At 33.6% G+C, this 16,331-nt stretch overlaps 1 protein-coding gene across 2 annotated transcripts in view; it reads left to right on the forward strand.

Moving 5' to 3' along the window:
* Positions 1-15,246, forward strand: part of LOC134240501 (helicase with zinc finger domain 2-like) — a 56,269-nt gene extending 41,023 nt beyond the window's left edge. Inside the window, exons 13-15 of one of the 2 annotated variants that reach the window (XM_062722604.1) lie at positions 13,335-13,491; positions 14,155-14,322; positions 14,510-15,245. In XM_062722604.1, the coding sequence (XP_062578588.1) occupies positions 13,335-13,491; positions 14,155-14,322; positions 14,510-14,643 (459 nt within the window). In that variant the 3' untranslated portion in view covers positions 14,644-15,245. Of the gene's footprint in view, positions 1-13,334; positions 13,492-14,154; positions 14,323-14,509 lie in introns of both variants that reach the window. The other variant, XM_062722613.1, reaches the window with a different exon arrangement.
* Positions 15,247-16,331: the final 1,085 nt, after the last annotated feature.

A 16,331-nucleotide genomic window follows, 5' to 3' on the forward strand; every position in this document is an offset into this window, starting at 1 on the left:
CGCTTTGAGAGGGATGCAGATAATTTAAAGAAAGCATGGGATGATGTACAGGAGGGCGGCATCGGAGAAGACGCATGGGCAGCAGTAGCCCCTGAATGTGAAGCAGAAAGACTCACACTGCAGGAGAAAAATACAAGCAAAGTTAATAACGAGGACGAAGACATATCTCCAGATATCGAACTTCTGGCGATTTCTAAAAAATCGTCTACATCTACCCAAGCTGGAATCATACAATATCAGAAGCCTAAAATTTCTCCTACCAAAATACAAGATTCATTAAGAAAAATGAATTTGATTCAACAACAAGTATTCTACAAAGTAAGAGAATGGGTATTTGAAGTAGCATGGAAAAAGTCTCCTGATCCCTTTCATCTGTTTCTAACCGGAGGAACAGGAACAGGAAAATCGCATCTCATAAAATGCATATATCACGAAACAAACAGAATTCTATCCAAAACACTTGAAACACCTGATGCTTTATCGGTGCTTATAACAGCACCAACTGGAACAGCTGCATTCAACATAGGCGGTATGACTTTGCATTCAGCATTTGGGATTAGCAAAAATATTAAACTCCCATACACGCCTTTCGGGGAAAACATCCTAAACTCGCTAAGAGCAAAATATGAGCATTTAGAGCTCCTTATCATTGACGAAATTTCGATGGTAGACCACAAACTTCTAACATACATCCATGGCAGGCTGACCCAAATTAAACAATCTAAGAAGGTGTTTGGAAATGTTGCAATTTTAGCTGTTGGTGATTTCTACCAGCTTCCTCCAGTGAAGGCATCTCCTCTGTACAAGCTAAAGGATTCTATAATTTTAGATCTCTGGAATCCATTATTCCAAATTGCCAGCCTGTCTGAGATCATGCGTCAAAAGGAAGATGTAAAGTTTGCCGAAATGTTAAACCGTCTAAGAGTCCGATTGCGGGGAGAACCATTGCAACAAACAGACTTACAACTCCTTCAGTCTGTTTCTAAAGAGTCAATTCCGATAGAGTCAAAGAATGCTTTGCATATATTTTCAACCAACAACGAAGTGGATGCACACAATGAACAGATGGTAGAAACAGTCTGCAGTCCATGTCTGTACTCAACAGCCAAAGATTACACAAAAAGTACCTCAGGTACGCTGCTCTTGCGAAAGCTACCCTATTCCTCCTCATCGCCAGAAAACCTACCAGACATAATCAAACTTGGAATCAATGCACGGGTTATGCTAACAAGAAACATTGATACAGAAGATGGTCTTGTTAATGGCGCATTTGGTACAATATCTGCTATAGAGGTCAGGGGAAATGACATCGATGCGGTATATATACAATTTGATAACGAAAACATTGGCAGAAAAGCCATCTCCACCACAGTTTCAAATGTACAAGGATCAGAAAAAGCTGTCCGTATAACGCCATATGAAGATGTTCTTGTAGGACGAAATGCACTCAGAAAACAATTGCCACTTAAGCTGGGTTGGGCAGCAACCATTCACAAAGTGCAAGGGATGACAACAACACAAGGAGTAGTTTCACTTCAAAATATATTTCAACCAGGAATGGCATATGTAGCATTAAGTAGAACAACTACATTACAAGGACTCAACATCTTGCATTCTTTGACACAGATTGTATTTTTGCGTCAGCAGAAATTAAGGAATCACTTTCTAGCATGCCAAACTACCTCCTCTAAACTGGTGTTGATGACAAATGTTATTGTCTAAAACTATTGTTGCATAATACAGAAGGTCTCCTCTCACATAGGAAAGACATTGAAAACGCTGGTTTTGTGAATGACTCCCAAGTTATATGTTTCACAGAAACATGGCTTACCAAGAAAAACTACGTACCTCCGAGCTTAATTCCAAACTCAGATGTTCACGCAGTCTATCGATAGGATGCATACACATCCTCTGATCCCATATTTCGACAACTAAAATCACAGGCTAAGGGTGGGGTCGCAATATTTACAAAAGATGTCAAACATACAAGGTACACGACCAAAGTAAAGGACTTGAGTGTGTGTCAATACAAATATTAGAACCAACAGCGGTAGCGGTGTTCGTGATATACAGACCTCCAATATATCCAATGGATAAGTTTAAAGCCAAAATCAGCTCTCTATTATCCCAAATCAATCAAGAAATATCCTCCCCAGTGTTGATTCTGGGCGATTTCAATGACAACTACTTTGGAAAACCATCTCTAAAAACGTTGTTTACAAGCTATGGCTACCAACAACTTGTGAACAAGCCAACGACAGAGAGTGGCTCTTGTCTCGACTTGGTGCTCGCAAAAGACTTCCCAGAAGATCCAAATGTGACAATTGAACATTTGTATTATAGTTTCCATGATGCGATTTCTATTAAATTGTAAAATTTGTAAAGCAATGTAACAACTGTTCGATAGATGCACAATGAGAATGCAAAATGTACATACAGATTCTATATAACTCATGTCTATTGTAATATAACAATTGTGTTTATTGTACATTTATTGTCATACATGTTAATTGGATAAGAGAGAAAATGCACGATGTAACTTATTAATTTAAATGTTCTACAGATGCGCGATAATAATGATTAAAGCTATATACAGATTTTATTCAATTCATGTCCATTTTAATATAGAGCATATGTTTATTGTACATTTATTGTCATACATGTTAACTGATTATGAGAAAAAAACGTTTAAAAAAAACAACAACGAAAAACAAACAAACAAACAAAAACCACTGTCGTCGTCTGCTAGGCGGCCTGATGAGCCCTTACAGGGCGAAACGGTGTTCAATACATTTTGGACATAAAGCATTTGTTATGTGTTGTTTGTTATGTGGCATACTTAGACCTTACAGGTTTAATTAGTGGAGAAATAGTCAGACAGTCATTTTCATATACTAACCGCCTCTCACATGGTCCGCCGTATGAGGGGTATTTTTTTTTCTTATATACGCTAGAGGAATATTTTTCTTCTTGGCATGGAGAGCTCTGAAAGGAGGAATCAGTGTCGTGCATCATGACATTGCGACGTCTTGATGAACCCTTGCATTGCACGGCGAAAAAGTAAAATATACGGAATGACATTGTCGTCGTCTCCTAGGCTGTCTGATGACCCTTCGGAAGACTAAAAAGTGTAATGTTGAAAAAAAGAAAGACAAAGTTCTTTTCTTAAAAATGTTTCCGAAAAATTACAAAATCTTATATGTCTTGAATTGCAATCTGTGTCTTTATATGCCTTGCGAGGGATTCTCATGGGATGACAACATGTTTCTTGTATACACATTAAGACACTATTATAGTAATGCAGGCTGTCTGATGCAGGGCTTGTTTTTAATCAACTATAGGTTATTTTGTGTCAAAGTTAACAAATAGTAAAGGCCCTTTCACAATTGGCGCACGAGCAATTTACAACACTTTGCGATGGGAAAATTTTAGCTTTGCACGAGCTATCGCATACGTTGCACGATGTCTTGCATTCATTGCATGTGTTTTAGTGGTCGCATCAGGTCTCCTCAAAATAGTCAACATGCACACTATTCAGACGCGACCAAATGCGATCCAAATTATCGCAATTCAACGCACGAATATTAGTACGAACGTTTTACAACGTTTTATGTACTCATAAGACTGATGCACGACTTTTAAAGATCGTAAGATTAATCGCAGCTGTCTTTGCGTGTGTTTTGCAACCGTGAGACTGTTGCTCAAAATGTCTCATGTAATCTTGCAACGTTTTACTACCATTGCTTGATTTATCACCTTCAATTGCCATGCTTTGCAACAGGTATATATTATACCGTGTATAATTATAAGCATCTTAACTATGTCAACTGAAGAACGTCGGAACCGGGTGGTATATATACCCGACCCTCAGACTCGCACGAACATTCGTACTATGGAATGCATGAGCGTACGAGCAGTCGTAGTGTCGCACGTTCAATCGTCCGATGACCTGATCAGTAGTGCAGTCCATTGCATTATCTTACAACACTCGCTTTCATTCTACAACAGTCGCATATAGACGCAAGATTTAATGCACAACAGTCGCTTTAGATCGTGCAAATTTCGTACAAACACTTTTTTCCTATGCGATTATTTTGGCAACAGTTTACGATCATAAACAAAATATTCGGTCGCACGAATATTTTGTCGCTTCTGCTCGTGCGCCAATTGTGAAAGGGCCTTAAGGGGACAGTGATGTCTTAACATTGCCATTCACATGGTCCGCCATGTGAGTGGTGTTTTTTTTATTAAAAGGAAAACAATCTTTTCTGAATACATATATATAGTTTACTTGTGTCAAAGTTAGCAGTGATGTCTGAACATTGCCATTCACATGGTCCGCCGAGTGAGTGGGTTTTTTTATTTAAAAAAAATCTTTGTGAATTAATAATCTCCCATATACGAACCCTCTAAATACAACCATTCACATGATACGCCGGGTGTCTTTTGTTTACAGAGAAGAGGGTCTTTTCTAAATATTGCGACTCGCATGGTACTGAGTCTGCGTGTTTTTTTTTTTATTTCTTGTTGAAATAGGAAAACTGCCTTTTCTAAATATTTCTATTCACATGGAACGCCCTTGTTTGCCATTAAAATACTTCTTAAAATATTTAAATTGTTTTAAATATAAAAAAAGTGTTACACATCTTTAGTGAAGTTTGTAGAGAAAGGTATCAAAACGGAAGATAGGGAGCGTTTGGGGAACATCTGTAACGGTCCCCGTTACAATTAGCACTAGTTTTAGTTCACTTTTCGACCAGTACAGACTGAGATTTTTTCACAGTTAAAATTCAATCAAAAATTCTGTTATTTTTCTTTTTCTTTTCTTTTTTTTTTCTTTTATTTCATATTTGTTGTAATTTAAAGACAATTCAAAATGTAAAAAACTGATGTAAAATATTTAAAACATCTGATTTTTTTTCTAAGAAAAGAACATAAAAAGGTTACTTTGGAATAAAATATCTAAATATTTGAAAATTGATATATTATTTTGAATTACTATTTCTTTTCAGGTTTCAGTATTTTCATATTTTGACATTGATTTAATTATTTTTTGTTCTCTTTGTAACATATAAGTAATTATTATTTTTATTTTTAATTATTATTATTGCTTTGAACCTTTGAATTTCATATTTTTACATCTCTAAATTCAGAATTTGTCTAAAATCTCAAAAATAAATTCAGTATTTTCAATTTTTGAAATTTATTTATTTTTTGTTCTCTTTGTAACAAATGAGTAATTATTAATGAATTATCATTCCTATTTTTATTGTTATTGTTGCTTTGAAGCTTTCAAGTTTTGAAGTGCTAAGATACGAAATTTTGTTTTGCCTTCTACATAATTCCATACAAAATTTTGCACAATTCTTCAACCTTACGACAAATTCTTATACAATTCTCCCACTCTACTTGGTAAACATTATTCAGGTTACCAATTTAAATGTAAATCTATGAGAAATAATACTGATTTATGAAAAAAGTTTGTTTGTGTTATTTATCCTTAAGGGTAATCTTTAAAATGGCCTATAACACAATTTTTGGTGTACTTATATTTAAAAATTAAAATAAAAAACATTATTAAAACAATGTTGAAATCAAAAGAGAATGACAAATAAGAGGAAATTTTGATATAATAACAAGAGATACAAAACATATATTTGAGGAACGTGTCGTCTGACCTTAATATCATATATTTGACAAACAGCTCGCTTCGAATTTAGATCGGGCGTGGTGTACGGTAAACTAGTAATAGCGCCCGGTTTCCGTCGATTCTGAGGTGGTAAAATTGGCTATAAAAATTTACGGATATCAATATCATTCAATTAAACATCACCTTAGGCCTTATTGTACCCCATTACATTCAACTTTATGGGGTTTCCACCACTTTATTGGGGTTTCACCCCTCCTCTAAGGGTATTCTCCAAAAATTGGGGGTTTCAGGAATTTCCAGTCACCCACAAATACTACAAGTAAATCATAACAAGTATTGGCTTTCTTAAAAAGCTTGTCTGACGTGAGCAAACTTTACTATTATATGTAGAACTTTTTAAAAAAAGTTGAATTCAGTGTGATCAACATAATTCTGTGTCCAGAAATAAATTATTCTGCTAATAATAATAATAAAAACTAGAAACTCTTGTTGCTACAGCAACAAAGAAGGTCTTCCGTTCTCCTCTATTTATCACATGAATGAGCTTTTATCTATGTTCAAAAAGGCATATGATACTTTAAATGATTTCAGGAAAACAAACAGCCGGAGGTGTAACTTACCAGGATTCTTTACTTTAGACAATTATAGTCTTAATAACATGTACAAAAATCATTTTCAATTTTTGTATCACTTCTAGTGACGACCGGAAGTGACGGCGGACGCATTTTACCCTATATTTGTTGCCCAATCTTCATGTTTTTTTATTCATAGAAGTTTAGTGTCTTGATATGTAACAGTTTAAGAGATCTCGTAATATTATCTTCTCATTTTGAGGACAAGAAATCACGTGACCGGAAGTTAATTTTTGAAAAGATATTTGAGGTTACTCTAGACACATCAGTCTGAATAACATGTCCTAAAATCATTTCAAATGCTATTTTTATCAAAAATATTTATGGGATAGTATGATACTAAATTTGTGCAGTTTTTCTTTCATAACCGGAAGTTATCGATTTTGTTTCCTGTAAGACTGACGTATTTCAAAACTACAAAAAAGATGCTATAATGTATTACTAAGAAAGATTCCATAAGAAAAGTTTTTATTTATTTGTTCACTTCCAGTGACAACCGGAAGTGACGGTGGACAATCTTATCCTTACTGGTTTGCCTACTCATCAAGATCTACCACTTGTAAAAGTTTGGTGTCTTAATCTCTTACCCTTTACGAGATCTAGTAATGATTACTTCTCATTTTGAGGACAGGAAATAACGCAACTGGAAGTGAATTTAACGTAGATATTTGGCGTTATTGTAGGCAGTTGTAGTCTAAATAACATATCCAAAAATCATTACAAATACTTCATATATAAAAAATATTTACAGGAAAGAAAAATACTCAAATTATGTAGTTTTTCTCTTATAACCGGAAGTTGTTGTTCTTTGTTTCCGGCGTTACTGACATATTTCAAAACTACAAATAAGATGCCATTATGTGATGCAAAACAGGTTCCATAAAGAAAAGTTGAATTTTTGGATTTCTTTGATTACTTCCTGTGACAACCGGAAGTGACTGCAGACGATCTTATCCCCCATGGATTTGCCTACTCATCAAGATATACCACTTGTAAAAATTTGGTGTCTTAATCTCTTACCGTTTACGAGATCTAGCTATGATAACTTCTCATTTTGAGGACAGGAATTCACACGCAACCGGAAGTAAATTTTACATAGACAGTTGATGTTACTGTAGACATTTGCAGTCTGAATTACATATCCAAAAATCATTTCAAATACTTTATCTATAAAAAAATATTTATGGGAAAGAAAAATACTCAAATTATGTACTTTTTCTCTTATAACCGGAAGTTACCGTTTTTGTTTCCAGTGGGACTGACATATTTCAAGTCTACAAGTAAGATGCTATAATCTGATGCAAAATAAGTTTCAAAAAAGAAAAGTTGAAATTTTCGATATTTAGAAACACTTCCTGTGACGACCGGAAGTGACGACGGACAATCTTAACCCAAATGGATTTGCCTACTTATCAAGATCTATCATCCCTGTAAGTTTGGTGCCTTAATCTCTTAACGTTTCTGAGATCTCACTCGGATTAAATATTTTTTAAAAAGCAGAAATCGGACATATCTGACGACCGGAAGTGAATTTTGAAAAAATGAAAAAAACACCTCGGGGTATTATTATTCTCTATCATCCCTGAAAATTTCAGGAAAATCCGTCTAGCCATCTCTGAGAAATCCTGCCGACAAGATTTGGGGAAAAAAATAAGAAGAAGAAGAATAACTAGATACTCTTGTTGCTACAGCAACAAATAAGGTCTTCCGTTCTTCTCTATTTATCTGTAAGAAGGATATTTTTCTATTTAAAAAAAATAAATAAAGGACAAAATGCAAAAGAAAAGAAAAAAAAGAAGAATCCTCGATCTAGGCTCGATCCCAAAACCATTAGAATGAAAGTCGGACACGCTAACCACTGAACCATCGAGTTCGACAACAAAAAAGGTTTTTTGTAAACTTATCATTTTAAGGTTGAAGGAAGTAGTTTCGTAGTACTCATTCTTTAAAATATATTTATGGGATAGTATGATACTCAATTAATGAAGTGTTTCTCTCATAACTGGAAGTTGCTGTTTTTGTTTCTTTTGGGACGTACATATATCGGAACAACAATTAAGATGCAATTGTGTAATGCCAAGAAGTATTCCTAAAAGAAAAGTTAAAATTTATGATTTCTTTGATCACTTCCTGTAACGACCGGAAGTGACAGCGGACAATCTTATTTTTATTGTTTTTTCCAACTCATCAAGATTAACCACTTTATTAAGTTTGGTGTCTTAATCTCTCAACGTTTACGAGATCTAGCTATGATAACTTCTCATTTTGAGGACAGGAAATCACGCGACCGGAAGTGAGTTTTGCAAGAATTTCTTGACGTAATGTAGACAGTTGCAGTCTAAATAGCATATCCAAAAATCATTACAAATACTTCATAAATAAATGATATTTATTGGAAAGAAAAATACTGAAATTATGTAGTTTCCCTCTTTTAACCGGAAGTTGTCTCTTTTTGTTTCCAGTGGTACTGAAATAATTGAAAACAACAAATAAGATGCTCTAATGTGAGGCTAAAACAGATTCATAAAAGAAAAGTTGAAAATTTCGATTTTTTTGATCACTTCCTGAGACGACCGGAAGTGACGGCGGACGATCTTATCACAACTGATTTTGCCTACTAATCAAGATCTATCACTCTAGATAAGTTTGGTGTCTTTATCTTTTACTGTTTACGAGATCTAGCTATGATAACTTCTCATTTTGAGGACCGGAAATCACGTGACCGGAAGTGAATTTTACAAAGATATTTGACGTTACTGTAGATATTTGCAATCTGAATAACATGTCCAAAAACCATTTCAAATACATTACGCATAAAAAATATTTATGGGAGAGAAAAATACTGAAAATATGCAGTTTTTCTCTTGTAACCGGAAGTTGTCGTTTTTGTTTCCGGTGGGACTGATATATTTCGAAACTACAAATAAGATGCTATAATGTGATGCAAAAAAAGTTTCATTAAAGAAAAGTTGAAATTTTCGATTTTTTGGATCACTTCCTGTGACGACCGAAAGTGACGGCGGACGATCTTAACCCAATTGGTTTTGCCTACTTATCAAGATCTATTACCCATATAAGTTTGGTGTCTTAATCTTTTACCGTTTCTGAGATATGACTCGGACAAAGCTTTTTTTAAAAAAGCGGAAATCGGACATATTTGACGACCGGAAGTGAATTTTGAAAAATTGAAAACTGCATTTGAAAGATATTTTAATTCTCTATTATTCCTGAAAAATTCATGAGAATCTGTCCAGTCATCTCTGAGAATTCATAAATAAAAGAAATCTCAAAAGGGGAAAAAAAATAATAAAAAGAAACAGTAGAATCACTATAAGGTCTTCCGTCTGAAACGGAAGACCTTAATAAGAAACTAGAAACTCTTGTTGCTAAAGCAACAAAAACGGTCTTCCGTTCTCCTCTATTTATCTGTATGAATGAGCTTTTATCTATGTTAATAAGGTATATGATATTTAAAAGGATAACAGGAAAACAAACGGCGTGTAGCTTACCAAGATTCTCGACATTACTTTAGACAATTATAGTCTTAATAGCATTTACAAAAATCATTTTAATTTTTTTTTATCATTTCCTGTGACGACCGGAATTGACGGCCGACGTATTTAACCCTGTATTTATTGCCCAATCTTTATGATTTATTATTCATATAAGTTAACTGTCTTGAACTTTTACAGTTTAAGAGATCTTGTAATGATAACTTCTAATTTTGAGGACCAGAAATCCCGTTACCGGAAGTAATTTTTTAAAAAGATATTTAAGGTTACTCTACAGTCTGAATAACATGTCCTAAAATAATTTAAATACTCTTGTCATGAAAGATAATTATGGTATAGTATTATACTCAATTTATGTATAGTTTTTCTTTCATAACCGGAAGTTGTCGTTTTTGTTTGCAGTGGGACTGACATATTTCAAAACAGCAAATAAGATGCTATAGTGTATTACTAGGAAAGAATTCATAAAGAAAAGTTGAAATTTTCGATTTCTTTGATCACTTCCTGTAACGACGAAATGACGGCAGACAATCTTATCCCAAATTGGTTCGTTTACTTATCAAGATCTATCACTCCTATAAGTTTGGTTTCCTTATCTCTTACCGTTTACGAGATCTAGCAATGATAACTTCTCATTTTGAGGACAGAAAATCACGCGACCGGAAGTGCATTTTCAAAAGATATTTGACTTTACTGTAGAAATATGGAGTCTGAATAACATATCAAAAAATCAGTACAAACACTGTATCTATAAAAAGTATTTATGGGAAAGAAAAATACTCAAATTATGTAGTTTTCCTCTTATAACCGGAAGTTGCCGTTTTTGTTTCCGGTGCGACTGAAATATTTCACACTGCAAGTAAGATGCTATAAAGTGATGCAAAAAAAGTTTCAGAAAAGAAAAGTTGAAATTTTCGATATTTATGGTCACTTCCTGTGACGACCGGAAGTGACGGCGGACGATCTTAACCCAAATGGATTTGCCTACTTATCAAGATCTATCAACCCTGTAAGTTTGGTGCCTTAATCTCGTACCGTTTCTGAGATCTCACTCGGATTAGATATTTTTCAAAAATGCGAAAATCGGACAAATCTGACGACCGGAAGTGAATTTTGAAAAAATGAAAAAAAAAACGTCTCGGGGTATTTTTATTCTCTATCATCCCTGAAAATTTCAGGAAAATCCGTCCAGCCATCTCTGAGAAATCCTGCCGACAAGATTTGGGGAAAAAAATAAGAAGAAGAAGAAAAACAGTAGAATCACTATAAGGTCTTCCGTCTGAAACGGAAGACCTTAAAAACAGTAGAATCACTATAAGGTCTTCCGTCTGAAACGGAAGACCTTAAAAATTAAATCCAGTTGTACCAACATGAAATAAAGCTTGGAGATGAATTTATTCTACGTAGACTTATACTTTATTACTTGTTATTTTTCTTTTTTTTTATTTTTTCATTTTCATGACGAGAGAACCACCCATTTTTGCCGATATATAATTATACTTTATATGCTATAGAAAACATAGCTACTTTATGTCTGTGTCCCAGATGTCATGTTTTATATTGACTTATTTGCTTGATAAAAAAAATTCCTAGTTAGTGCCCCCCCCCCCCCCCTGAAATTTTTGGTTGTGCACCTCTACCCCGTGAAATTTCTTCTTATTTGCCTTTTCCCAGATACTAGATAAAACCAGTGCTTATTCAATTTTGAAAGAAAAGGTTACATCACACATTTTACAAATCTAAACATTATTTGGTGAACAGTTTTGAGAATTATGATACATGTATTTCTTTTTAAAATACATTGTAATATATATACTTGTTAAATGAGATAACATCTTTCTAATAAACACAGAAAAAGTTAATCAACTATCATCATTTTTCTCTTGAAATTTTTAAACTGTGACTAAATCAAACGTCTGCAAAGTTAGGAATACGTGTAATTCTAAAGGCAGAAAGACTGTATGCAGTGAAAATAAACATCTATTAGTACTAGTTAATCTGATAACGTTGACCTGAAAAGCTTTACTGGATGTAGATGAATGATATTGATGCTTGTCGCATATCTGCGGTGATTTTCTTTGATCTTTCTGTGGTGATATATCCCATATCACATATGCGATAATACTTTCCACGCCCCTTCATATATCACTGCAGGAGGCAGAATCAGGTCATGAGAAAAAAACTGATTTTATTTCACAAGTTCATAACCACAGAAAAATGAACATGTATAGCTATTTCTTAACCGTTAACTAAATTAAAATACATGTATTTAACTCGGTTGAAAGTTCCCAGTCGTTCAAAAGATTAATCCATTTTGAAAATTTGAAAGTTACGGTAAAATCTCCAAACTTTATATCGTTAAACTCCTTGCTATTTGTTTCTGTGATTTCATATATGTCGAGTGCCTGGCTCAAAAATAAATCGTCAAAATCTTCAAACTCAGTTAAAAACTCAAAGTCAAATTTACTAAGAACGTCCGACATGTTTGAGAGCTAGCTTGAAATGAATCTTTTTTTTTTTTATTATTATTGAATTTTGACACTCTCAATGAAATTTACGTCATCAGACATGCGACAAGTTGCTTACATCATAGACGCCTCGTACTATTGGTTATATCGTTTTCATGGGGCGTGGAAATCTCGGGCGCTCCGCGCCCTCGATTTCCACGCCCCATGAAAACGATATAATCAATACTACTCGGCTTCTATGATGTAACCTATACATAACAGAATGGTCAAATGTTATGTAACGTGTAATGTATAATGAGATAATAATTAGGTCCAATGCTTTGGTTTTTTGGGTGTTTAGCATGGTACTATCAATCCCCATGGTTGAGATAGAATAATATGAATTAAGTTTCCAAGATGAGTTATCACAATAGTTCTACTGAAAGACTTGACCCACAAGCCTTGGCTAAATCTAGAACTGTCTGACGCCAGACAAACAAGTTATGAAATAATGAAATAAATGACTAACATATTCAGAATGTGCTTTTAAATAGAATAAATGCAAAAAATTGGCTTATATTTTCCTACGCCAGAAACATGAAGGCCTTGGTTCAAGGACCATATTATCTGGCGCATTTAGAAAGTTTAACGATATAAAAATTATACAGATTTATTGAAAGAAGTTGTAGTGTTATTTTTAAGGTACTCTGATCCTCTGAATCTGAAAACCAGGCATTGACTATTTCAAAAATGCTCACAAAAATGTCTCTGAATTCTCAAAGTAATTTTTTCCCCACTAATAATTCTACAAGCTTCATCTCTAAAGTTAAGCATATTATGTAGGGAAAATTAGTAAATTCTAATGATAATTCAGGAAATACGAATAAAAACACCTACTATGCATTTTCCAATTCAAAGTTGATCAACAAACACATTTTAGAAATAAAAATAGTAGGTATCCAGGCTTTGCAAGAAATTGCACAACTTTTATACATACGAGGTACCATAATTTCTTCTAGTTACTTTGATCATATACAATGCATATTGTATTCAGATTTTCATATTTATAATCATTCTGCTTTCTTTTCTACAGGTATCCATATTCTCTTACCTGGTTAAAACGGAGAAAATTAACTGGGAGAGTATAAACATAATGTCACAGTACAATGCACAGTGTCAACAAATACGACTTGCATTAAGAAAGAGAAAAATTGATTTCTGCAATGTCAATACAGTTGTAGAAAGTCAAGGTAATGGCACATTTCACAGAAAAGGGTACTGTGAAATCACTTATTTTCGTGAGGGTTTAATTTTCGCTGTTTTCTAGGTAAGGAGAGACCCTCGAAATCATGACCACCACGAAATGTAAAATTTAATATGCATTATTACTCAACACTTCTCCAACCTCGAAATGAAATTCCCACATATCAATAATTTTTTTTGCAAACCTTGAAAGTCTTCACTCAAGAAAATAGTGATTTTACAGTATATTGGTTGGGAAATCAATAATAATGTTCTAAGCCAGGGAGGTATACATACTTCAAAACATTTATTTACATATTTTTCTTCAGCCATCACGCTTAAATTAGTTATTACGTCAAAAAGATGATAATTCCCCCCACCCAAAATTCAATGATCTCGATAGAGAAAAAGTGTACGCTATTTTGATTAAAAGTAATCGAGCGCAAATCTGCCAGTCTCGATCATTTGATATTATATGTACAATTATATGAAACATGTCGCTATTGTTCTAAGTCAAGCTTGTTTTTATGTTTTTTATTGTTTTTATTGTATAAAATTCTTTAAGATCTATCATTTTGATTTAGATCTATATACTATTTTTTAACTTTATTATCCAAAAAAGTTACCATTTTGAATTTTGTCTTATAAATAATACAAATTCGCTTTTTAAGGTGGTGAGTGGGATTACGTCATATTCAGTTTGGTTAGGTCCATTCCGGAGTACAGAATTGAACCTCAGCCAACGGATGGGTGGTGTAAAGAAAATCTGGGATTCATCACTGATGCTCACCAGATTAATGTTGCTTTAACAAGAGCACGTAAAGGACTTATTTTAATAGGTGGGCTTCAAAAAATCCCTTTCTCTTTAAAAATGTGTTTATTAAATGAATTGCTTCAATTTGAATATTTTTGTAATTTAAACTAATTTTTTTTCAAAAAAAATAAACTTCATATATAATACATATCAAATCATTTATATATATTTTACATATCATGTTATTTTATATATAATATGTCACATTTCAGGGAATAAGAATCTGATGTCATGTGAACAAACTGTTTTGGAGCCTATGTTGACTCACTTCAGAAAAAATAACTGTATTGATGATGCGACGGATTTTTTTCCAAAACACGATGCTAAACTGAAGACGAGGGTGTAATCGATATCAGAAACGTAATATAAAGGATTTAAAACAAAACAATCCTAATGCTACATGGGTACGCTGTGAGCAGTACCTACTATTCTAGAGAGGCTGAAAGCGAATATGTGATCGACTTGGTTTGAAATTGTAGCTTGTGAGTGACAAATATTGTAAATGTTAAAGGTTTCAACTTTTAAACCTGGTTTCTTTTCTAACTGATTAATTAGCTGATATAAACACTGTTCTTATTATGCCTCTCCACTATTGGCACTATAGGGATGTTATTTTAAATCTTATGTTACTTTTACTAAAAATTTCATTTTTTTAGTAGTTGAAAAGCTTAGTTGATTTTTTTCTGATCGATCGGGTGCCCGGAGTGTGTTGTATATTGAGTTTATTGTTTGTGAATATTTGATATTTTCTGACTTCTTCTCAACCACAAAAATGCCAATTTCAATCAAACTTGCATCCTTGTGTGAAAGGAATTCAAATTTGTTCAAATGCAAGGACAAGACTTCTTTGAAGGGGATAAAAAATATTTGTAAAAATTTAATGACACCTTTAATATTTAACATTTTCTTTTCAATACTACTGAGCAAGGTAAGGAGGAACTTGCGTGAAAGCTTCATAACAGTTTATATTAATGAAGCGCTATGCTTTTCTAGCTCCAGCCAAAATGCTCAGGTGAAGAATGTGACTTATATTGGCCAATATTTGTATCACATGTTGAAATGTTTTCCCCAAAATGATAGCCGTGTCAATAATGAATTTAGAGACTTTAAGTATAGCACACTAGTATCATATACTACCATGTCTTTCCATGACTATTTCTAGTCACGAATAATTATTAATTATCCTTTACATATGTATTTACGAATGTGTTCAGAATCAAAATGTAATACAATGTATATTAGTATTTCTGATTTTTTAAAAAAAAATTAGATATATACATATCCTGCAATTCCATGTCAAATATTTTAAATGGAAAAGCACCTCAAGTACTTCTGCCTACTATGTGGGTAGGGAATGGGTGTTTGTGTGTGGTGAAATAAAAATATACAAAAATCTTGTCTTTTGTTTGGCTTTCGTTAATATTTATTTGTAAAACATAATACCGGCATAATGATTTCTAGACATACGAATGTATTTAATAATTTTTTGCTTTGACAATGACCATAGGTTTTTACTTTCCTATGAAGGATCTTTAAAATGAAATATTTGGAGATAACGAACAGTATTCGAGCTCAAAAGTCATTTATGAATTACAAAATAGGAGCGGAGCAGACCACTCTCTATCATCGGCTCATACATTCACCTCTGCCGTTGGCTCGCGTATATCACAGTGATAAACACGAGAATGTAGTGTTTTAATTCATTATAATTCAATTTATATGTTTATGTCTGACTTTTCAAATAGATATTTACTAAACTAATCCAGAACTTTTAATTTAATTTGAAACAATCCTGCAAATATTACTTTGTATACGTTATGTCAAAAATCTTGACCTGAGCCCATTGCAGAGGTGTCTGAGAGAGGAACGAAAGACACTCTGCATAGGAGATTGTGAGCAGACACGGACCTCCAAAACATCAGAGGTGGGATCAGGTGAGTAATGGGAACTCCCAATAACCTGTCACATTACCATGTGCTCCTTGTCATGTTCGGGAAAATCCATCGACAACCCAGTGTGTAAATGATGGCCTAG

The sequence above is a fragment of the Saccostrea cucullata genome, unplaced genomic scaffold, assembly GCF_032062105.1.
Source record: "Saccostrea cucullata isolate Sc308-1 unplaced genomic scaffold, CSIRO_AGI_Scuc_v1 ctg2470, whole genome shotgun sequence".
NCBI classification, from domain to species: domain Eukaryota; kingdom Metazoa; phylum Mollusca; class Bivalvia; order Ostreida; family Ostreidae; genus Saccostrea; species Saccostrea cuccullata.